The 18226-nt window shown below is 32.3% G+C and overlaps 1 protein-coding gene across 1 annotated transcript in view; it reads right to left on the bottom strand.

Moving 5' to 3' along the window:
* Positions 1 to 5077: 5077 nt before the first annotated feature.
* Positions 5078 to 18226, bottom strand: part of KLHL1 (kelch like family member 1) — a 436959-nt gene continuing 423810 nt past the window's right edge. The window contains exons 10-11 of the mRNA XM_002742615.4: positions 11746 to 11917; positions 5078 to 6232 (exon numbers count right to left, since the gene is read on the bottom strand). Of these exons, the coding sequence (XP_002742661.1) occupies positions 6173 to 6232; positions 11746 to 11917 (232 nt within the window). The 3' untranslated portion in view covers positions 5078 to 6172. The remainder of the gene's footprint in view (positions 6233 to 11745; positions 11918 to 18226) is intronic.

Genomic DNA, 18226 nt, shown 5'->3' with positions numbered 1-18226 from the left:
ATTCTTTAAAATTTGAAAATTATTTTATCTACTTCAGAGTACTAATCTTACACATATGTTCTATCTGTTGGAGAAAATATGTGAGTAGAATAAATGGTGTCCACTGGTTGGAAAGTGCAAAGGGATGAAGGCCCATGCTATCAGAACCAACTGGAAGAGGACAAGATCCTATAACATATATAAAGTAATGTCCTAAAACAAAGGTGCATTTAATTATGGCTATGTGATACCACTCCATATACTCCATAGAAATAATCATGAAAATGATGCAATTTATTTTACATGATATAACTTTACTATTTTTTAACCACTGTTGACCAGAGGTTTTCATTACAAATGGAATAGTTGAGAAAGGTAGACCCTTTAATAAAAGAAGGAATTTTTAAGATTTAAAACTTTTTTTTTCTTATTGCATTTTAGGTTTTGGGGTACATGTGCAGAACATGCAAGATAGTTGCAGAGGTACACACATGGCAGTGTGTTTTGCTGCCTTCCTCCCCTTCACCCACATTTGGCATTTCTCCCCAGGCTAGTAAAACATTATCAGTACAATTTTGACCACATGACAGTGGTAGACTATAATGATACAAATAAATATACTTAGTTGTTTGTTTATTTTATAAAACACATTTTAAATGTCTTTATTTTAAAAAATATTTTGTTTTAAAATAGTGATTTTAATGTCTATAATAATTAAATGATATCAGTACTATTTTGAACACGTTATTGAAGAGCACCAATAGAATGAATAAATTTTATTTGCTTTGTTAATCATATAAAATGTTATAAATTTTATTTGTAATATTTCCATAGTTCCAGTTGAAAACTAAATGATCACCTTTTATCTAAATTTTAAATTAAAAGAGATGTTTTAATTTTATTTTGGAAGATTTTTGGTAGTTGTTTCATTTTTTTGTTTGTTTTTATTGGATAATAGTTTACACTACTCATTAAATCATATCTGTGTTAGCCGTCTCAAAAATTATATCTGAGGATAGGAAAAAAATTTATAAAATAAAGATGGGAAATAAATAAAATTAGTTTTTTCACAATTACATTGAGCGTAGGAAAAATATCCTTTCATAAATACAGGTCTTAAAATATACGAATCATAAACTATATTTAGATTAAGAACACAAGTGCAATCATTTAGAATGCACGAAGCAATATTAACATGAGAAAAACACCTTTCAATATTTCCTTAAGCAGTAAATTGCAAGAGTAGAGAACAAGTTTCTGTGTTTTATGTTAACACATATTCAACATTCATCTATTATTTTAATACACTTTGAGAAACTATGATGACCCACTTTAAGAACATAAAATGAAAAGTTACCAGATCAACTTGTTTTTTTGTTGCCAGCATTTTGTCTGCCAAAATAAATACTCATGGTAGAAATGTTCCTTAACAGCAGTAGTAAAATATCTTTTAACTTGATCATTTCTCATTAATTTCTTTTTAAGTGTGGAATATTTCCCACAATTATAATGATGGCTTAAAGAGACTAGTAAGCAAAAGATGCAATAATATTAACTCACAAAGTCAGAAATACTTGCATCAAAGGACACAATCAACAGACTGAAAAGGCAGCTTACAGAATGGAAGAAAGTATTTACAATGTGAGAAGAGGTCAATATTTAGAATATACACAGAATTCCTACAATTCCACAATGACAGCAAAAAAAAAAAAAAAAAAAAAAAAGAGAAATAACTCAGTTAAAATTTGGACAAGAGTTTATGTATGTGGCTTGCCAATTATCCCAGCACTATTTGTTGAATAGGGTGTCCTTTTCCCACTTTATATTTTTGTTTGCTTTGTCAAAGTTCAGTTGGCTATAAGTATTTGGCTATATTTCTGGGTTCTTCTGTTCTGTTCCATTGGTCTGTGTGCCTATTTTTATACCAATACCGTACTGTTTTGGTGACTATGACCTTACTGTTTGAAGTCAGGTAATGTTATCCCTCCAAATTTGTTCTTTTTTGCTTAGTCTTGTTTTGGCTACATAGACTCTTTTTTGGTTCCATGTGAATTTTAGGATTGTCTTTTCTAATTCTGTGAAGAATGATGGTGGTATTTTGATGAGAATTGCTTTTAACTTGTAGATTGCTTTTGACAGTGTGGTCATTTTCACAACATTGATTCTACCCATCCATGAGTATGGGTTGTGTTTCCATTTGTTCACGTCATCTATGATTTCTTTCAAAAGAGTTTTGTAGTTTTCCTTGTAGAGATCTTTTACCTCCTTAGGTATATTCCTAAGTATTTTTTACAGCTATTGTAAAAGAGGTTGAGTTATTGTTCTGCTTCTCAGCTTAGTCACTGTTGGTGTATAGAAGAGTTACTGATTTGTGTACATTAATTTTATATCCTGTAACTTTGCTGAATTTATCAATCAGTTGTAGTAGCTTTTTGGAGATATTGTCAGGGTTTTCTAGATATATAGTCATATCATCAGCAAACAGCAATAGTTTGACTTCCTCTTTAACAATTTGGATGCCCTTAATTTCATTCTATTGTCTGATTGCTCAGGCTAGATCTTCCAGTAATATGTTGATAGAAGTGGTGAGAGTAGGCATCCTTGTCTTGTTCCAGTTCTCAGAAAAAATGCTTTCAACTTTTTCCTGTTCAGAATTACATGGTCTGTGGGTTTGTCATAGATGGCTTTTATCACATTAAGGTAAGTCCTTTGCATACTGATTTTGCTGAGGGTTTTAATAATAAAGGGATGCTGAGTTTTGTCAAATGGTTTTTCTGCATCTGTTGAGATGATTGTGTAATTTTTAGTTCTTATTCTGTTTATGCAGTATATCATATTTATTGACTTTCAAATGCAACAAAACAATGATAAATACGTGGGACTTAATTAAAAGAAGTTTCTACACAGCCCAAGAAACAAGGAGCAGATTAAACAGACAACCCACAGAGTAGGAGAAAGTCTTCACAATCTATACATCTGACAATGTACTAATATCCAGAATCTACAAGGAACTCAAACAAATTAGCAAGAAAAAAAGCATGAATAGACAATTCTCAGAAGAATATATGCAAATGACCACTAAACATGAAAAAATGCTCAACATCACCAATTATCAGGGCAATGCAAATCAAAACCACCTTACTCCTGCAAGAATAGCCATAATAAAAAGAATAATGGATGCTGTGAAAAGGGAACACTATTACCCTGCTGATAGAAATTTAAACTAGTACAACCACAGTGGAGAACAGTGTGGATATTCCTTAAATAACTCAAAGTAGAACTACCATTTGATCCAGCAATCTCACTACTGGGTATCTACCCAGAGGAAAAGAAGTCATTATACTATAAAAGATTCTTGCATGCATGTTTATAGCAGCACAATTAGCAACTGCAAAAATATAGAACCAGCCCAAATGCCCACCAGTCAATTAGTAGATAAAAAATTTATATACACACACACACCATGGCAGCAACCTGGAGGGAATTGGAGACCATTATTTTAAGTAAAGTAACTCATAAATGGAAAACCAAACATCGTACGTTCTCACTCATAAGTGGGAGTTAAGCTATGAGGATACAAAGGCATAAGAATAATACATTGGACTTTAGGGAATTGGGGGAAAGGATGGGAGGGGGGTGAGGGATAAATACTACACATTGGGTACAGTGTGTATCATTCGGGTGGTGGGTGCACCAAAATCTCACAAATCACCACTGAGGAACTTACTAATTTACCAAACACCACCTGTTCCCCTAAAACCTGTGAAAATAAAATAGAAGAATAAAGATAAAAATAAATAAAAAATGGGCAAAGGACTTGAATAGACATTTCTCCAAAGATTTTATACAAATAGACAGCAAGCAATGATTGAGAAAATGAAAATGAAAATTGTAATGCAGTAGCTATCATCTTATACCCATTATGAAGATGACTTTCAGCAAAGGAAAAAAGTATTGACAAGGATATTCTGCACGCAGTTAGTGGGCATGTAAAATGGTATGGCCACTATGGAAAACAGCATGGCACTTCCTAAGAAAAAAACAAAAATAATTTGAATTACCACATGACTCAGCAATTCCACTTTGGTTATATATAGTTAAAAGAATTAAAAGCAGGATCATGAAGAGGTATTTGTACACCAATATTTGTAGCAGCATTATTCACAAAGTAAAAAAGTGAAAGCAACCAGTGTCCATGCATAGATGAATGGATTAAAAAAATATGGTGTACTCATCCAATGGAATTTTGCTCAGCCTTAAAATGGGACATTCTGTCATATGCTAAAACATAAATGAAATTTGAGGCATTACGTGAAGTAAAATATAGTGGTCACAAAAATTACTATACAGTTCTAGTTACATGTGATCTCTATAGGAATCAAATTCATAGAAACAAAAAGTAGAATGTTGTTGCCAGGGGCTGGAAGAAGAGGAAGATAGGGAGTTGTTTAATGAGTATAGAGGTTCCGTTTTGCAAATCGGTTGCACAAAAATGTTAATATGCTTAATACTACTGAATAGTACACTTGGAAATACTGAAGATTGTAAATTTTATGTTACAGATTTTTCACCACAATATAAAAATAATCATTGATATTACCTTACCATTTTATAGCTATAATGGCATCATTTTTCTGAAATGACCTGTGTCTAATGAATTTGACCATGTGTTCATTTTGAGAAAATTCAGATTTCCTAATGTTTCCTTGAGATAAACTGTCTCTTAGTATTTTCCTTGGTGGTTAGATTTCAAATATTTTTGGCTACCCAACAATAGAAGTCAATTTCAGAGTTTTCATTGATTTAAAAAACAAAAGATTTTTTTGACCTCTTTTAGCTCCTACAATATGCTCAGCACTCTTATTAAGCAATGTGCGTTTTCTGGGCACTAATAACTGTCTCAAGTGGGTGCATACAGAAGAAATGATAATTAAAATTATATTTGGTGTCAGCCTAATATTATGTTTTTATGGAGATGCATACTTCTTTAAACTTGAAAAGTCAGGCAATTTTATTGAAAGTCTCTGAAAGCATACCTTGTTGACTTTAGCCTTACATTTAATAAATGTAAAATTTATTAAAAAATACAAGAGATAAATGCAAATTTTTGATGATTTATTAACTTTTTAAAATTTACATGGATCTATTTATTAAGGACATTGTGTAATGTTTCCATATTATGTTTTAAACAATTACAAACATTTGGGTTAAAATAATGTACAGATCAATGTAAGAAGTTTGAAAAATGGGGAATGAGAATTTGAAGTCTGCTTTCCTTCTAGCAATAATCATAAACACTCCAACTTAATGGATCATATATTTTTCTCTTGGAATTCTAAGTTTAAGAACAAAATTCTAAAGGATTTCAACATGCAATGGATATATATACATATAACATTCAGAATAACTAGCTTCCATGCTTACACTGAACTCAACGTAAGGCAAAAGCCCAATAATTCTACCGAATCTTTGGCTCAGTGTGTAAAAAAGCAAAGCAACATGGCAAGGCTAATGAGAACAATCCTTTGTGTTTGCCAGTTTCAGACTGCCAATATGGTTGCAATAAAATTCAACCATTATCTGTTTAGATATGCAGCTTTTATTAGCAGGACAGTTTTCTGAATGCAAGAAACGAGGATGAATTGGTTTCTCTAATTGTTCTCATAGCATAGAAAAATGAGGCAAAAGCAGGTTTGTTTTAATAAAGCATAATTCTGCTTCCTGGTATGACCACATATAATTAAAAAAACAGTAAACCAATCAGATTCTGTCAGATGAAATATTCTGTCTTCTACTCTTGGCAATGTCTTGGATATTGTCATAGACTATAAAACGATTCAATGAGTTGTGGTCATGAAATTATCTTTGTCACGAATATTGGTCTCTCCTTTCAACTGCTCAAGAAAAAACTAGCCTTTGGTAACTCTAGTTATTGTATGCTAGAATACAAAACAAATTACCAATAACCATTCCTGAACTAACTGACATATGGCCAGATATTGTTCCTGTATAAGTTTAACATTTTCTTGTTTCCTACTATTCTGTTTGATCTTCTAACACTTTCAACATCAGTAGGTAAAGCTACAGAGATCCTTGTTCTTGAAGATTTTTCTTGGAAGTTCTCATTCTTGCCTTACAATATAAAAATAACCACTCCAGCAAGTAAAATCTTTCCAAATAAAATATCAACAAGTCAAGGTTGCTTGATGACTACCACACAGGCACCCGCTCTTCCAATATTCAAGGAAGCCATCTGTTAAAAAAGACAAAACACAACTTAAGTTTTACTGTCATAGAAAAATTAAAAATTGTAATATATTTTAAAAGATTATATACATGAAAATCATAAATGTATTTGTTTTCCCATTTTAGCCAGAAGTCATACAACACAAATGAAAACACTGAAAATGGCATTTTCAAAAAGCAATATGTATATTGAAAATTTTTAAGCCTGCAGCTTGTATGTAATTTTTAAAAATGGTAATCAACTGTTTAATGATTTTTACTGCAATTAACCTGCTATAGAAAAAGTTCTAGGAAAGATCTATTCTGGAACTTGCATGGACACATTTGTGATATAATTTCATAGTGATAGCATGGAGTATATTTTAGATGAAATAGCTATTACACTTACTGCAATCATTTTGAAGTTATTTTCCCAGATACTGTATTGAATTAAATGTGTTATTCATTCATTGCAGACAGCGATATACAATAGAATAAATTCCATATTTTTTTCATAAATAGGCCATCATTATAATTGCTGTAGGCTTATTAAAAATTTTCCAACTTATGACATAAACTGAAATGAGAACTGAGTATTTTTTAAATAATGCTGAATATGAAAATGGTTAGAAATATATTAAAACAAACTTTTTTTTACAGAGTTTGTAATGAAAATTTATTATTTGGAGACAAGCCAACATTTTGACAATTTGAGCATTTTGGTATCAATAATTTTTATTACAGTTTTCTAAGAATATCAGGGTAGACTAGAAATTACATGATATTATTTCTAAGTGAAAGGAAAGTATCTAAAATGTAAGAAATAAAATAGCTGCAACGTAGCCTCAGATCACATACATTATCTTATTGATTGAAAAAGGACAAATTCTTACATTCTAAATATGAAAATTACCTCCATTTTCGACCAGTTCTTTTGAATTTATGTATTGTTACCCATCATCCCACTGCAGATTAAAAATCCACATATTTATTTTTCTGCATTATTTGTAAAAGCTAATTTAATGTAACATCACTTGTCTTCCTTGTAGAATTATTGCATAAAATGAGAGTAGGGAAGGAGCATGTGAATATATTCATGATATATTTGTGTGAAAAATTTACCACTGTTATCTTCATAATCACATCATGTATTATCTCCATGGGACAGATGAGGGAATGGTGTATCAGGAGACAGTATGTTAATCTTACAGCAACAATGTAGGCAAACTGAAGTTTACCTGATTCCAAAATACATCCACTTTCCTTTGTCTTTCTTTTATTATCTAATGATTTTCAAGAATTGTTTCACATTAGAGTTATCGAAGAAATACAGACATGCACTGCATAACTATGTTTTCATCCTTGATGTTCTGGTCATGAATGAACCACATATACCACTGTAGTCCCCTAAGTTTATTAGATTATGATGGAGCTTAAAAATTCGTATTGTCTGGTGATGTCATAGCCTTCTTAACATCAAAGCACTAGGTATTACTCACACGTTTGTGGCAAAACTCGTGTAAACAAACCTATTGTACTGCTTTTTTGAAAATAGAAGTTCATAGAATAAGGATATAAAAGAAAAAAATTTTTACAGCTGGACAACGTGCTTTAAGGTAACTATTACTATAAAAGAGTCAAAAAGTTTAAAAATATTTGTTTAAAAAGTAAAAAAAGTTACAGTAAACTGAGATTAATTTAGTATTAAAGAAAGAAAAATACTTTAAAATAAATTTAATGTAGCCTAAGTATAGAGTGTTTTTAAAGTCTACAGTGGTGTATAGTAATGTCCAGTTCCCTCACATTCACTCATCACTCAGTCACTGACTCACCCAGGGCACTTTCTAGTACACAATATCTTTTCTATGTTTAGATATGTATAGATACACAAATACCATTATGTTACAATTACTTTGACTACTCATCAAAGCAACATACTATACAGATTCGTAGCCTATGAGTAATAGGCTATATGATACAGACTTGGTGTGTAGTAGGCCATGCCATCTAGGTTGGTCTAAGTATGCTCTGTGATATATACACAATGATTAAACTGCCTAAGGATGAATTTCTCAGATTGCATTTCATTGTTAAGCATCGCATGACTGTGTATGTGCACAAACCCTACCACTAAATGGAAATGGGATTAATATTGGGTAACTGTATATTTGAAAACTTTCCCAAAGGCTCTTTGATGTACATTCAACACTCAGTACTGTGTACTAGACTACATATAGAGTGAGTAGCTTAACTTTATATCTGTGTCTACATCTATACCTCTATCTCTGTATATGCATGTGTATATGTGTACATGTGAAAACAAAACCTGTTTGTGTTTTCAAAAAACAAAATGTGAGATTCCCCTTGTGTTTCTTACATCAGTGAATGACACCCCCCTCCTCCCAGTTGTTCAAGATATTCATTCAAGAATTTTCACTTAAGTTGTTGAAGATATTCAAGAAATCTTGACCTTTCTTTTACCTCACTCAACACTAAATCTGAATCATCAGGCCCTCTAAATATATCTCCAACAAGTTTAATTCTATCCATTTCTTCAGTCTTCTGCATAGTTCAGGTTACATAATGTAAACCATATCTATCTCTCAGAACTTAACCATTCCATTTCTTGCTCAGTAAGATATACCACATATTCTTCCTCTAGCTCTTACAAACGATGCTTCCTAAGCCACTTCTCATATTTTCATTGGTTAGCTATTACTCATTTGTCAGCTCTCATTCTACAGATCATTTCCTGAAAGAAGATTTATCTGCCAAATGCACTTAATTTCTATCATCGTGCTATTCCCTTATCAAAGAATTCATCATGCTATTTAAGCATTTGGTATTTTTCTTCCTAAGTGCATTTTAAATGTTTAAGAAAAGTTTTCCTTCTTTCCTTTTGGTCCAAATTTATTTAATATATAGTTTTAAAATCTTCCCTTGCTCTCCCTCCAGAGGTTGTACCTTTCAGCATGAGTAATATGATAACCTAAAAAGGTTGGCCACAGAACCAATTAAATAAAAGTAATAGTGAATGTGGATATTTCACCAGTCTTCTCTGGAACTCATTTTCAATGTTTTATATATCTATTGCATATAAATGAAATGCATACACAATGAAGTACACTTAGTTGCAAAAATAGTTCTCAATTTATTTGAGAAATATTCATATTACCTCCTACTCCCAGCCAGCAACTATACTAGTCTTTGGAGATAAGACAATAAATGACACATTGTCTTTGATTCCTCACAACCTACAGATGAACGCAGCTTGATAGCACTAGGACAGTATACCAAGAGAACACATTGAAGGGACATTTTATGTAGGCTAGGGGAAATGAAGTTCTTTTTATATCTTGAAGCACATGCATTATTTTTTTCAAACCAAACACAAAAAACTAAGCCCACTGTTAAATGACAAAAGTCAAATTTGTTTAAAACACACAAAGATACACATGTGTATCTATACATATGGTGTGTGTATGTGTTCTCTGTAAAACAAGGTACTATTTTTTAATAGTAAAAATAGTAAATTATCTGGCAGTCAATTCCTAATCTATTTCCATCATTTCCCACTCAAGCTAACCTGAGTATTTTTCAACATATTTGGATATTTTAATAAAGTTTTTTGTTTATTCTAATAATCAGCCATTTGTGGCTGCTAATATTATATGGGATAACCAATTTAGTCCACTTATAGAACAAATAGAGTGGAAGTGACAGGAATTTACCAAATATGGGAAACCTTTCAAGTAGGCTAGAATCCTGAAAATTTTTAAAGGGATTTTGTATGGGTCTGCTGCTCATCCCTCAAGAGTCTTAAAAAATATAACTAATGAAAATATATGGATGCAAAATCTTAAAGTAATTTAATAGTTTTAAAATGCTTATTGTACTACAATAAAGTTGTTATAAAACATTTTAAATACCACTTTGCCATTGGTAAAATACTATATGATTCAAACAAGTATAATGAAATACAGGGGTCTTTTACCTATTATTACTACATACATAATTTTGATTTCAATTTTAGAGGAATGATAAGAATAAAGGCTATTATATGTATTTATGATGATGTTACATCATTTATGTAAACATAAACTTCCTTTATTTAATGTTCTTTTTAAGTGGAACATTTAAAATACCCATTTAACTGGTACATTTCCTTAGTAAATCAACAGTTATTAATTCATGCATGCAGGGTTTGCTTTGGAAACACTAGGGACTCACAGAGGTACAGAGTTTAAACATATTCTTCAAAATATTAGTGCAATAATGTGAAAAGCAATCATTACTTTTTTTTTTTACATGCAGTGCTCTTTGAATAAGAAATGCTTCTTTTGTAGCATTTAAAGTAAAATGTAGAAAATCACAAGACTTAGATTTCTTGATATTTCCCCTTCTTTTCTCTATTCCTCCTCCTTTTTTCTCACTTGGCTAAATGTACTTTTTCTTATTTATTTATTTATTTATCTGAAGTCAAAAGTTTTCCTTTAGAAGAGAAGAAACTCATAATGCAGGTGCCTAAATCTAGGCATTAGAAATTTGGTTTTGTACTTCAAAGTTACCCTGACTAAATATTGTTGCTAAATGCATACCATCAAAACTGGCCCAATCAAGGAAGTCATGTTTCTTTAAAAGTAAGTATCTTTAAAACAAATTTACTTTAATCATGGTTCAAGTTCTTTAGATAAATTTTAGTCAATTTCTATGATCAAAATCAGATCCTTCCATCCACTGAGGCAATATGTTGAGATGTAGTTATTATCCTGCTTCAATTAAATAAGGCTTTAGAATTGCACTGCACTCCTAGGTGGAAACTATTTATTGGAACAGTATCTGTTACTTTTAGATTTCTGGTAAAAGTGAGAAATAAAAGAAATATTGAGGAGATTTAGAAAAGAATGAAAGTAAAGAAAAATCAAATATGTAAAGATACAAGTCAGAATTTATGGATTCCCTTCATCATAAGCAAGCCTTAGTAGCTGTACAGCTAAGAGGTTTTTCACTATAATTAGGTTGCCCTGGTCTCATCTTCCTGTCACACTCAAACACACCAACACACATCCTCCAGTTATGTGATTACAATGAGAGCTCCTTCATTCTAGCATGATCCTGAGTCTCTAACTACAGTGAGTATACCTCACCTAAGATAAACAAGTCATTTTACTCCATCTTCCTGGACAAAATGATTGACAAGGAGTGAGCACTCACTACATGAGGGGCTATGCAGAGCCCTTTCCCATTTATTCTTTTAGTTGAACTGGGATTTAGAAAAAGTTATTTTCTGTTTATGGCTGTGGACTTTCTACTTGGGGTTACTACTTGGACTTTCCACCAGTACCACCAGTTGGAAAATCCTCTCTGCAATGCATAAAAATGAAGCTAACAGTAACAAAATTAATACAACATTGGACAAAAGTAATCACTTTTGGTTTAGGTTAATTCGATTAGATTTCTGTTTGTATACCCTTTCTCCACAGAAAGTAAATGAAATAAGTTCCTTACACTTGAAGTAAATTATGCTGATGACAATCTTACCTGTGTCCACTCATTAGTTTGTGGGTCATAGGATTCCATAGTGTTGAGGTATGTCTGTCCATCATAGCCACCAACAGCATATAATCTGTCACCAAGGAGACAGACCCCAACAGCATCTCTGGGCATACTCAAAGGAGCCACCATGGTCCATGTGTCTGTTTTGGGATCATATCTAGAATTCAATGACAATAGTACATAACATATTGTAATAACAATCAACTTTTACTATAAAAATTTTAATTTTTAAAAAGCCTGTCATGAAATAGGAAACTGGTCTTTTTCTTTAAAAGCTCAATCATTTGAGCAGGTATTCTAAAATGAATATCCATAATGTCTAGCTTTCTAAACTTTAAGGTGTTTTAAGAACACACCCAGACCCTAGATGAATGCAGATTCATTCAACAAAAATAAATATCATGATGTCTTTCTACAAAGAAGTCTCAGATACATAAATGACTATTATCCACAGTAGAATTAGGGTATTTAAAACAAATATATGCAGACTGCTATGGTAATGAAGAATAAATGATTAAAAATCTGGGAGAATTGTGGAATATTTGGGAGGTGAAGTCTCCTTTAAACCAGTGCTGAAAGTCTAGCCTAAATTTGCTATAAAAAAGGGAAAAATTTGTACAAAAAGGACTGTAGTGTTTTGTTGTTAGTGATGGTATTTTTTCTTTCTTTCTTTTTTAAGCATGGTCAGATTTAAGGAAACAGGTAAGTAGTATGACTAAATTTCAAGAGAGTCACACACTTGAGGAGGTGGTGTGCCTCAGATAAGTTTTGATTAGCTTACAGGATGTTTGCTGCCCTGGGTAAGGTACTTTCAGTTTACTCAATAGAAAAATAGCCTTTGAAACTTGGGGAAATAATGATAACATGAACACAACTGTGTTTAATGACACTGCTCAGGATTCACAGTAAGGGAGAGACTAGTAATTCAAGAGATCAAAGTCAGAAGACTAAAGTTGTTATTAAATGTAAGCAAATTAATTAAAAAAAATTAATAACCACATAGTACATACAGATATTTTATATTTTGAGTAGCAAAATCCTGAAGACTCCTTTAATGAATGTACTCTGAATGAATGATGAAACCATACCTTTGCCTTTAGCCCATAACTGCTGGTTCAAATACAAAAACAAAAAGGGTGATAAGAGCCCAGCAGCAATAAATATAAAATAAAACTGTGAGAAAGGATTTTCTGACAAACACAGCAAATTCATTCGTAGTTTGTTTTCCTGCTCCACTATTTTTCCACTGTTCAATTTTTAACCCATAGACTCCTAAAACAAATGAACAAACAAAAATACCTAAAGTTTATTGACTATAAAGAAGGTTGTTACCAAAGATCTGAAATGTATATCTCACAGAGAATATTCATATTACCCACAATGTTATGTAAATTTGCACACTGTGGTTGTGGGGGGGTTGTCCACTGCCAAGATGACACATGTAAAAAAGTGCTAGAAAGCCCAGATCATCTTGAAGCACAGGCTGCTCAGCACATAAATATTTAATTTTTAGTAATGTAGTTAATGAACCTAAAACATCACAGATAGATGCAGGCCGACATAGAGACACACAACAACACAAGTACACAGTCTATGCCATCAACATCCAGATTCTTTATATGTGTGATTTTGTTTCTGAACACAAATCTATTCCATTGTCCACTTATTTACACTGTATTATTACTATAATGTATAATTAAATTAATTTAATAATAAGCCTTTATATATAGTTTTTCAAGGTTGTCTTGGAATTTATGACTCTTCACTTTTATTTAAATTTTAGAATCATATTTCCAGTGTACATACAACCACAATCAAATTACATAAAAAATTTCAATTAAAAAAAGACTACATTAAATGTATTAATTTTGTTTGTTGTTTTCGATTTTTGTTGTTTATTTTCACTTTTGAGACAAGGTCTCAGACTGTCACCCAGGCAGTAGGGCAGTCTTGGCTCACCACTACTTCCGCCTCTGGTGCTCAAGCAAACCTTCCACCTTAGCCTCCAGAGAAGCTGGGACTATAGGAATGTGCCACCATGCTTGGCTAATTTTTTATTTTTATTTTTAAATTTTTAATGAGATGAGATCTCATATGTTACCCAGTCTGGTCACAAACTCCTGGGCTCAAGCAATCCTCCTGCTTTGGTTTACCAAGGAGCTGGGATTAAGGGTATAAGCCATTGCACCCAGTCCAATTAATTTTTTATATTGACTGAGTATATAGCAATCTTATTAATTCAAGTTAACAGTTTCTAGTTTGAATCATATAAAAGTATTAGATATTTATCACTTAATCTTGAATACTAATATTTTTATTCCTTTTCAATTGTTGGCAATTTGCTTTCTTTTTATTGCAACATTGGCTAGTTGCTCTATTAACATGTCTAATAAAAATGGTATTAGCAGTCATTGTTTTCTTCTCATTCTAATGAAAATCAAAAAATAAAATATTTCAATATTTGACTATTAACTTTTTGTAGATTTTCATGAAATTAACACAATAGTTTATTTTGTAAGTATGGTGAGAGTTTTTATTATGAATATTGACTCTTTTTCATTTTTTCACTTACTCAGCTATTTAATTTTCACTGTATTAGGTTACATTTATTACTCTTTTTAATGTTAAACCAAATATGTCTTTCTGGGATAAACTCACATTGGATTTATATACATGTGCATTATCAAACTGATTCTGTCCTAAGAGAATTCTAAGAATTAGAAATTTTAGTGTAGATCATAATATGTTTGAAATGAAAATAGTTTTCATATTTTAGTTTATAACATACAACTTTCTAAAAAACATATAAATAATAGTAGTGTTATAATTGTTACCCTTATAGACAATATTGTTGGTAGATATGAAATTTCTACCAAATTCTATGATATTCTGGGTCATAAAGTGAAGTTGAAATAATTACAAAACCTTGAAATGGTTTTGAGTTCACTGTTAATTTTAACCCAAGACAGAGGAGAAAGCAATCAGCACAATGTTAGAAAAAAATCTCAATATATTCAGTGTGTTTCAGTCTTTCAAGTTGATGATGTGCTTAATGTGTATTTTTAATGTGTAGTCTTTTTTGATGTACTTATTGATATTCTCCCAACTTTTTAAATCCTCCCCTTAAAAAGTAATGGGCATAGAATGATCCAGAAAGGAAGATGAGGAAAATAAATTTCTGCTTCCCCTCTCAATATCTCTTGTTTATTTTCAATGCCAAAAATGTTTTAAGTTAATTTGATTTCAACTTCTGTATAAAGATGAATGAAACATTCTATTATTTTGACTTACGTCATACTTTATTACATTCATTTTTCAAGGTTGAGGAGAGGAGAAATGAGTTGTTGACAGAACAAAAAGAAAACAAGGACAAGCTAAACAGCTCTTTGACTCCTCTCAGATTCAGTTTTCACAATAGATCTTTAAAAATTATTTTAACTTTGTCCATCAGCAGAACATGGATTGTAACCATGAAATCTGAATGCCAGTTTAAAGAAACTAAAAGTTGGCTACCATTTAACAGTTCAAAATGAAAGCACAATAGATTGTTTATGTAATTACTTCCTCTACCAATATGACAGAAAACCATAATTAGCACTATGAATCCAAATTATGTATTTTAATTTAATTTTATTTATTTATATGTTTTCTGAGACAGGGTCTCACTCTGTCACCTGAGCTACAGTGCAGTGGAAGATGATGGCTTACTGCAACCTCTAATCCCCAGACTCAAGTGATCCTCCCACCTCAGCCTCCCAAGTAGCTGGGCCCCTAGGCATGTGCCACCACAACTAATTTATTTATTTTTTTTAGTAGTGATAGGATTTTGCTATGTTGTCCAGGCTAGTCTCAAACTCCTGAGCTCAAGCAGTTCACCTTCCTCAGCCTCTCCAAATGCCAGGATTATAGGCATGAGCCAATGCACCCAGCCAATATCCTTCTATCTATATAGAATAATGCATGTTTTATTTATTTTTAAATATTTGTCTTTCCATAAAATCCTCCTCCTTTCTCAAAACATGCAGATGAATTATCATGATGCCAGAAGAATTCTGAGCAGCAAATCAAAATACAGTATTTCATTCTGTCATCTCTTTCTCTGTCACTCCTCATAAGCCTTTGAGGGAAATAGCAAATCACATATCTAAATTAGTAAAGCTGTTGCATCAGCTAACAATTGCTGCATCTACTTATAAAGCAGGGCCCCTACGTACTTAGGTTAGCATAGAATCTTTGATATGGTTAGGCTTTATGTGCCCACCCAAATTTCATTTTGAATTGTAATCCCCAGGTGCTGAAGGAGGAACCTGGCAGGAGGTGATTGGATCATGGGGGTGGTTTCCCCCCTGCTGTTCTTGTGACAGTGAGCGAGTTTCCATGAGATATGATGGTTTTGTAAGTGTTGGGCAAATTCCTCCTTTGTACACACTCTTGCTCGCCTGCTGCCATGTAAGACATGTCTGCCTCTCTTTTGGCCATGATTGTAGTTTCCTGAGGCATCAGTCATGTGGAACTATGAGTCAATTATACCTCTTTTCTTTTTACCCAGTCTTGGGTAGTTCTGTATAGTGTGTTAAAATGGACTAATACAATCTTCAAATTAACATAGTGTATTCAAAATGTGAGCATAATTTCTAGACAATAGCAGACATTATGAATGCACAGTAACAGAACAACAAAGACAACAAACTACCTAATTCTTTCATGCTACACTCATGCAGCTGGCTCCACCAATAATATCTTGAATGAGAAATGGTTTGGGGGAGGAAGAGGATGGGGGAAGGGGAGAAGAAGCATACAAAATTATATACCAAAATTTTTTATGCTCATTTGTTAATAGTGTTTAGATAAGATAGAAGAATATACTTTTCAGTTAATATTTGATCAGTTGCTTAGCTCTTTCAACTTAAAGTATATGGAAATAATATTCTGCCAAGAGGATGCAAATGCAAATCTGGCTTTGCAATACCCAACAAATCTCTACCGAATCTTATTATAGAATGGGTCATAACATACAGCTCAAATGCCATGAGTCTATCTAAACATCCATCCATCCTTCTACTTCATCAATTTATTCATTTATCTTCTATCATTTCCCTATCAATTTATGTATAACAACCTATTTACAGCTTATCTCAAGATAGTTTTCCTTGTGGGAATATTGAGGTTCATTTTTCTTAGTGTCCGATTGATTCAATAAATTTTCATTAAGTGCCTATTCTGTTACAGTAACTGTACCAAGCACAAGAATATAGAGGTGGGTAGAAAGCTATTTTGGGCAATACCAGTACATGGCACCTAGTTTAGTGAAAAATAAAACTGACGTAAAAGGAATTTTAATTATAATGTTAATAATTGGTACAAAGAAATAAACCTCAAGTTTTCTTCCTGGTCAAATTTTCATTATGAAATAATCCCTTTGGCAACTATAAGGAGAACAAATAAGACGATGCAAAAGTGGATATTACACATTCTAGTATAGAAGGTTCTCATTATCTTGACACTCTTCTTTCACCAGGCCTCATTACTGGGATGCAGATATAAGGGAAAAGGAGGTTCTGATCTATTATTACTCAGCAGTGGGACTGATGCCTTTGAGCATATTTTCTGATCTGTTGCCTGGATTCCAGTTTTGGAAGGTCTGTTTTGTCTCGTTCTTCTCATAATGTAAGCTCTGTATAACATAGTGCAAAATACATGCAAAACAATAGTTGCTGACTGACTAAATGGATGAGTTTTCTTTCTCTAACAGAGCACACCTTCAGGACCTAACTGCTCCTGAAACTCAGTGCACATTTTGGACACGGATTTTGTCCACCAAGATGCTCTTACTAGGGTGAGGCTCAGTCACAAAATTAGTTTTCACCTGTTCCACAAACTAATCTAGAGTCCTCATTCTCTTTCACTCCCTGCCTTCTACCTTCTCTGATTTGAGGTGCCAGTGTTATTTGTGCTCAAGACAGCCTGAGTGCAAACAATTTTTGATAAGTGTTATATAATTGTACTTAACATGGCCATTATATAATAGTTTACATTTCTATATAAAATCATTGTGATATAATAAAATGTGATCTATCCATCTCACTACAAAACATAGCATTGTATACACTATTCTTGAAATTCCTAATGATGTTTGCCTATGATTATATACTAAAAAGCCTATTTACATTCTATCTGCAAAATGGTTCCACAGAGGCACTGTTGTGTATCTTGATTTACTGAGGAGTTACATGAGAAATCATAAATATAGAAAATATGTTATAAAAAGTGTGAAAGTGCTATTAATCTGATGGGTAATATGAGCTAGGATAAGAATCATGATACTGCTGTGTGCTTCTGCATTACTTAAGCTGCTCATATCCACTGAACTCCTATAACTCAAAATAGCCATGCTTATTTAAATCTAATTTTCCTACATAAATGTATTCCTAGACTGAATTATTTATGCCTCTGTTCACAAACAACA

This window comes from Callithrix jacchus, chromosome 1 (genome assembly GCF_049354715.1).
Source record: "Callithrix jacchus isolate 240 chromosome 1, calJac240_pri, whole genome shotgun sequence".
Classification (NCBI taxonomy): domain Eukaryota; kingdom Metazoa; phylum Chordata; class Mammalia; order Primates; family Cebidae; genus Callithrix; species Callithrix jacchus.
This window is presented reverse-complemented; position numbering and strand designations above follow the sequence as displayed.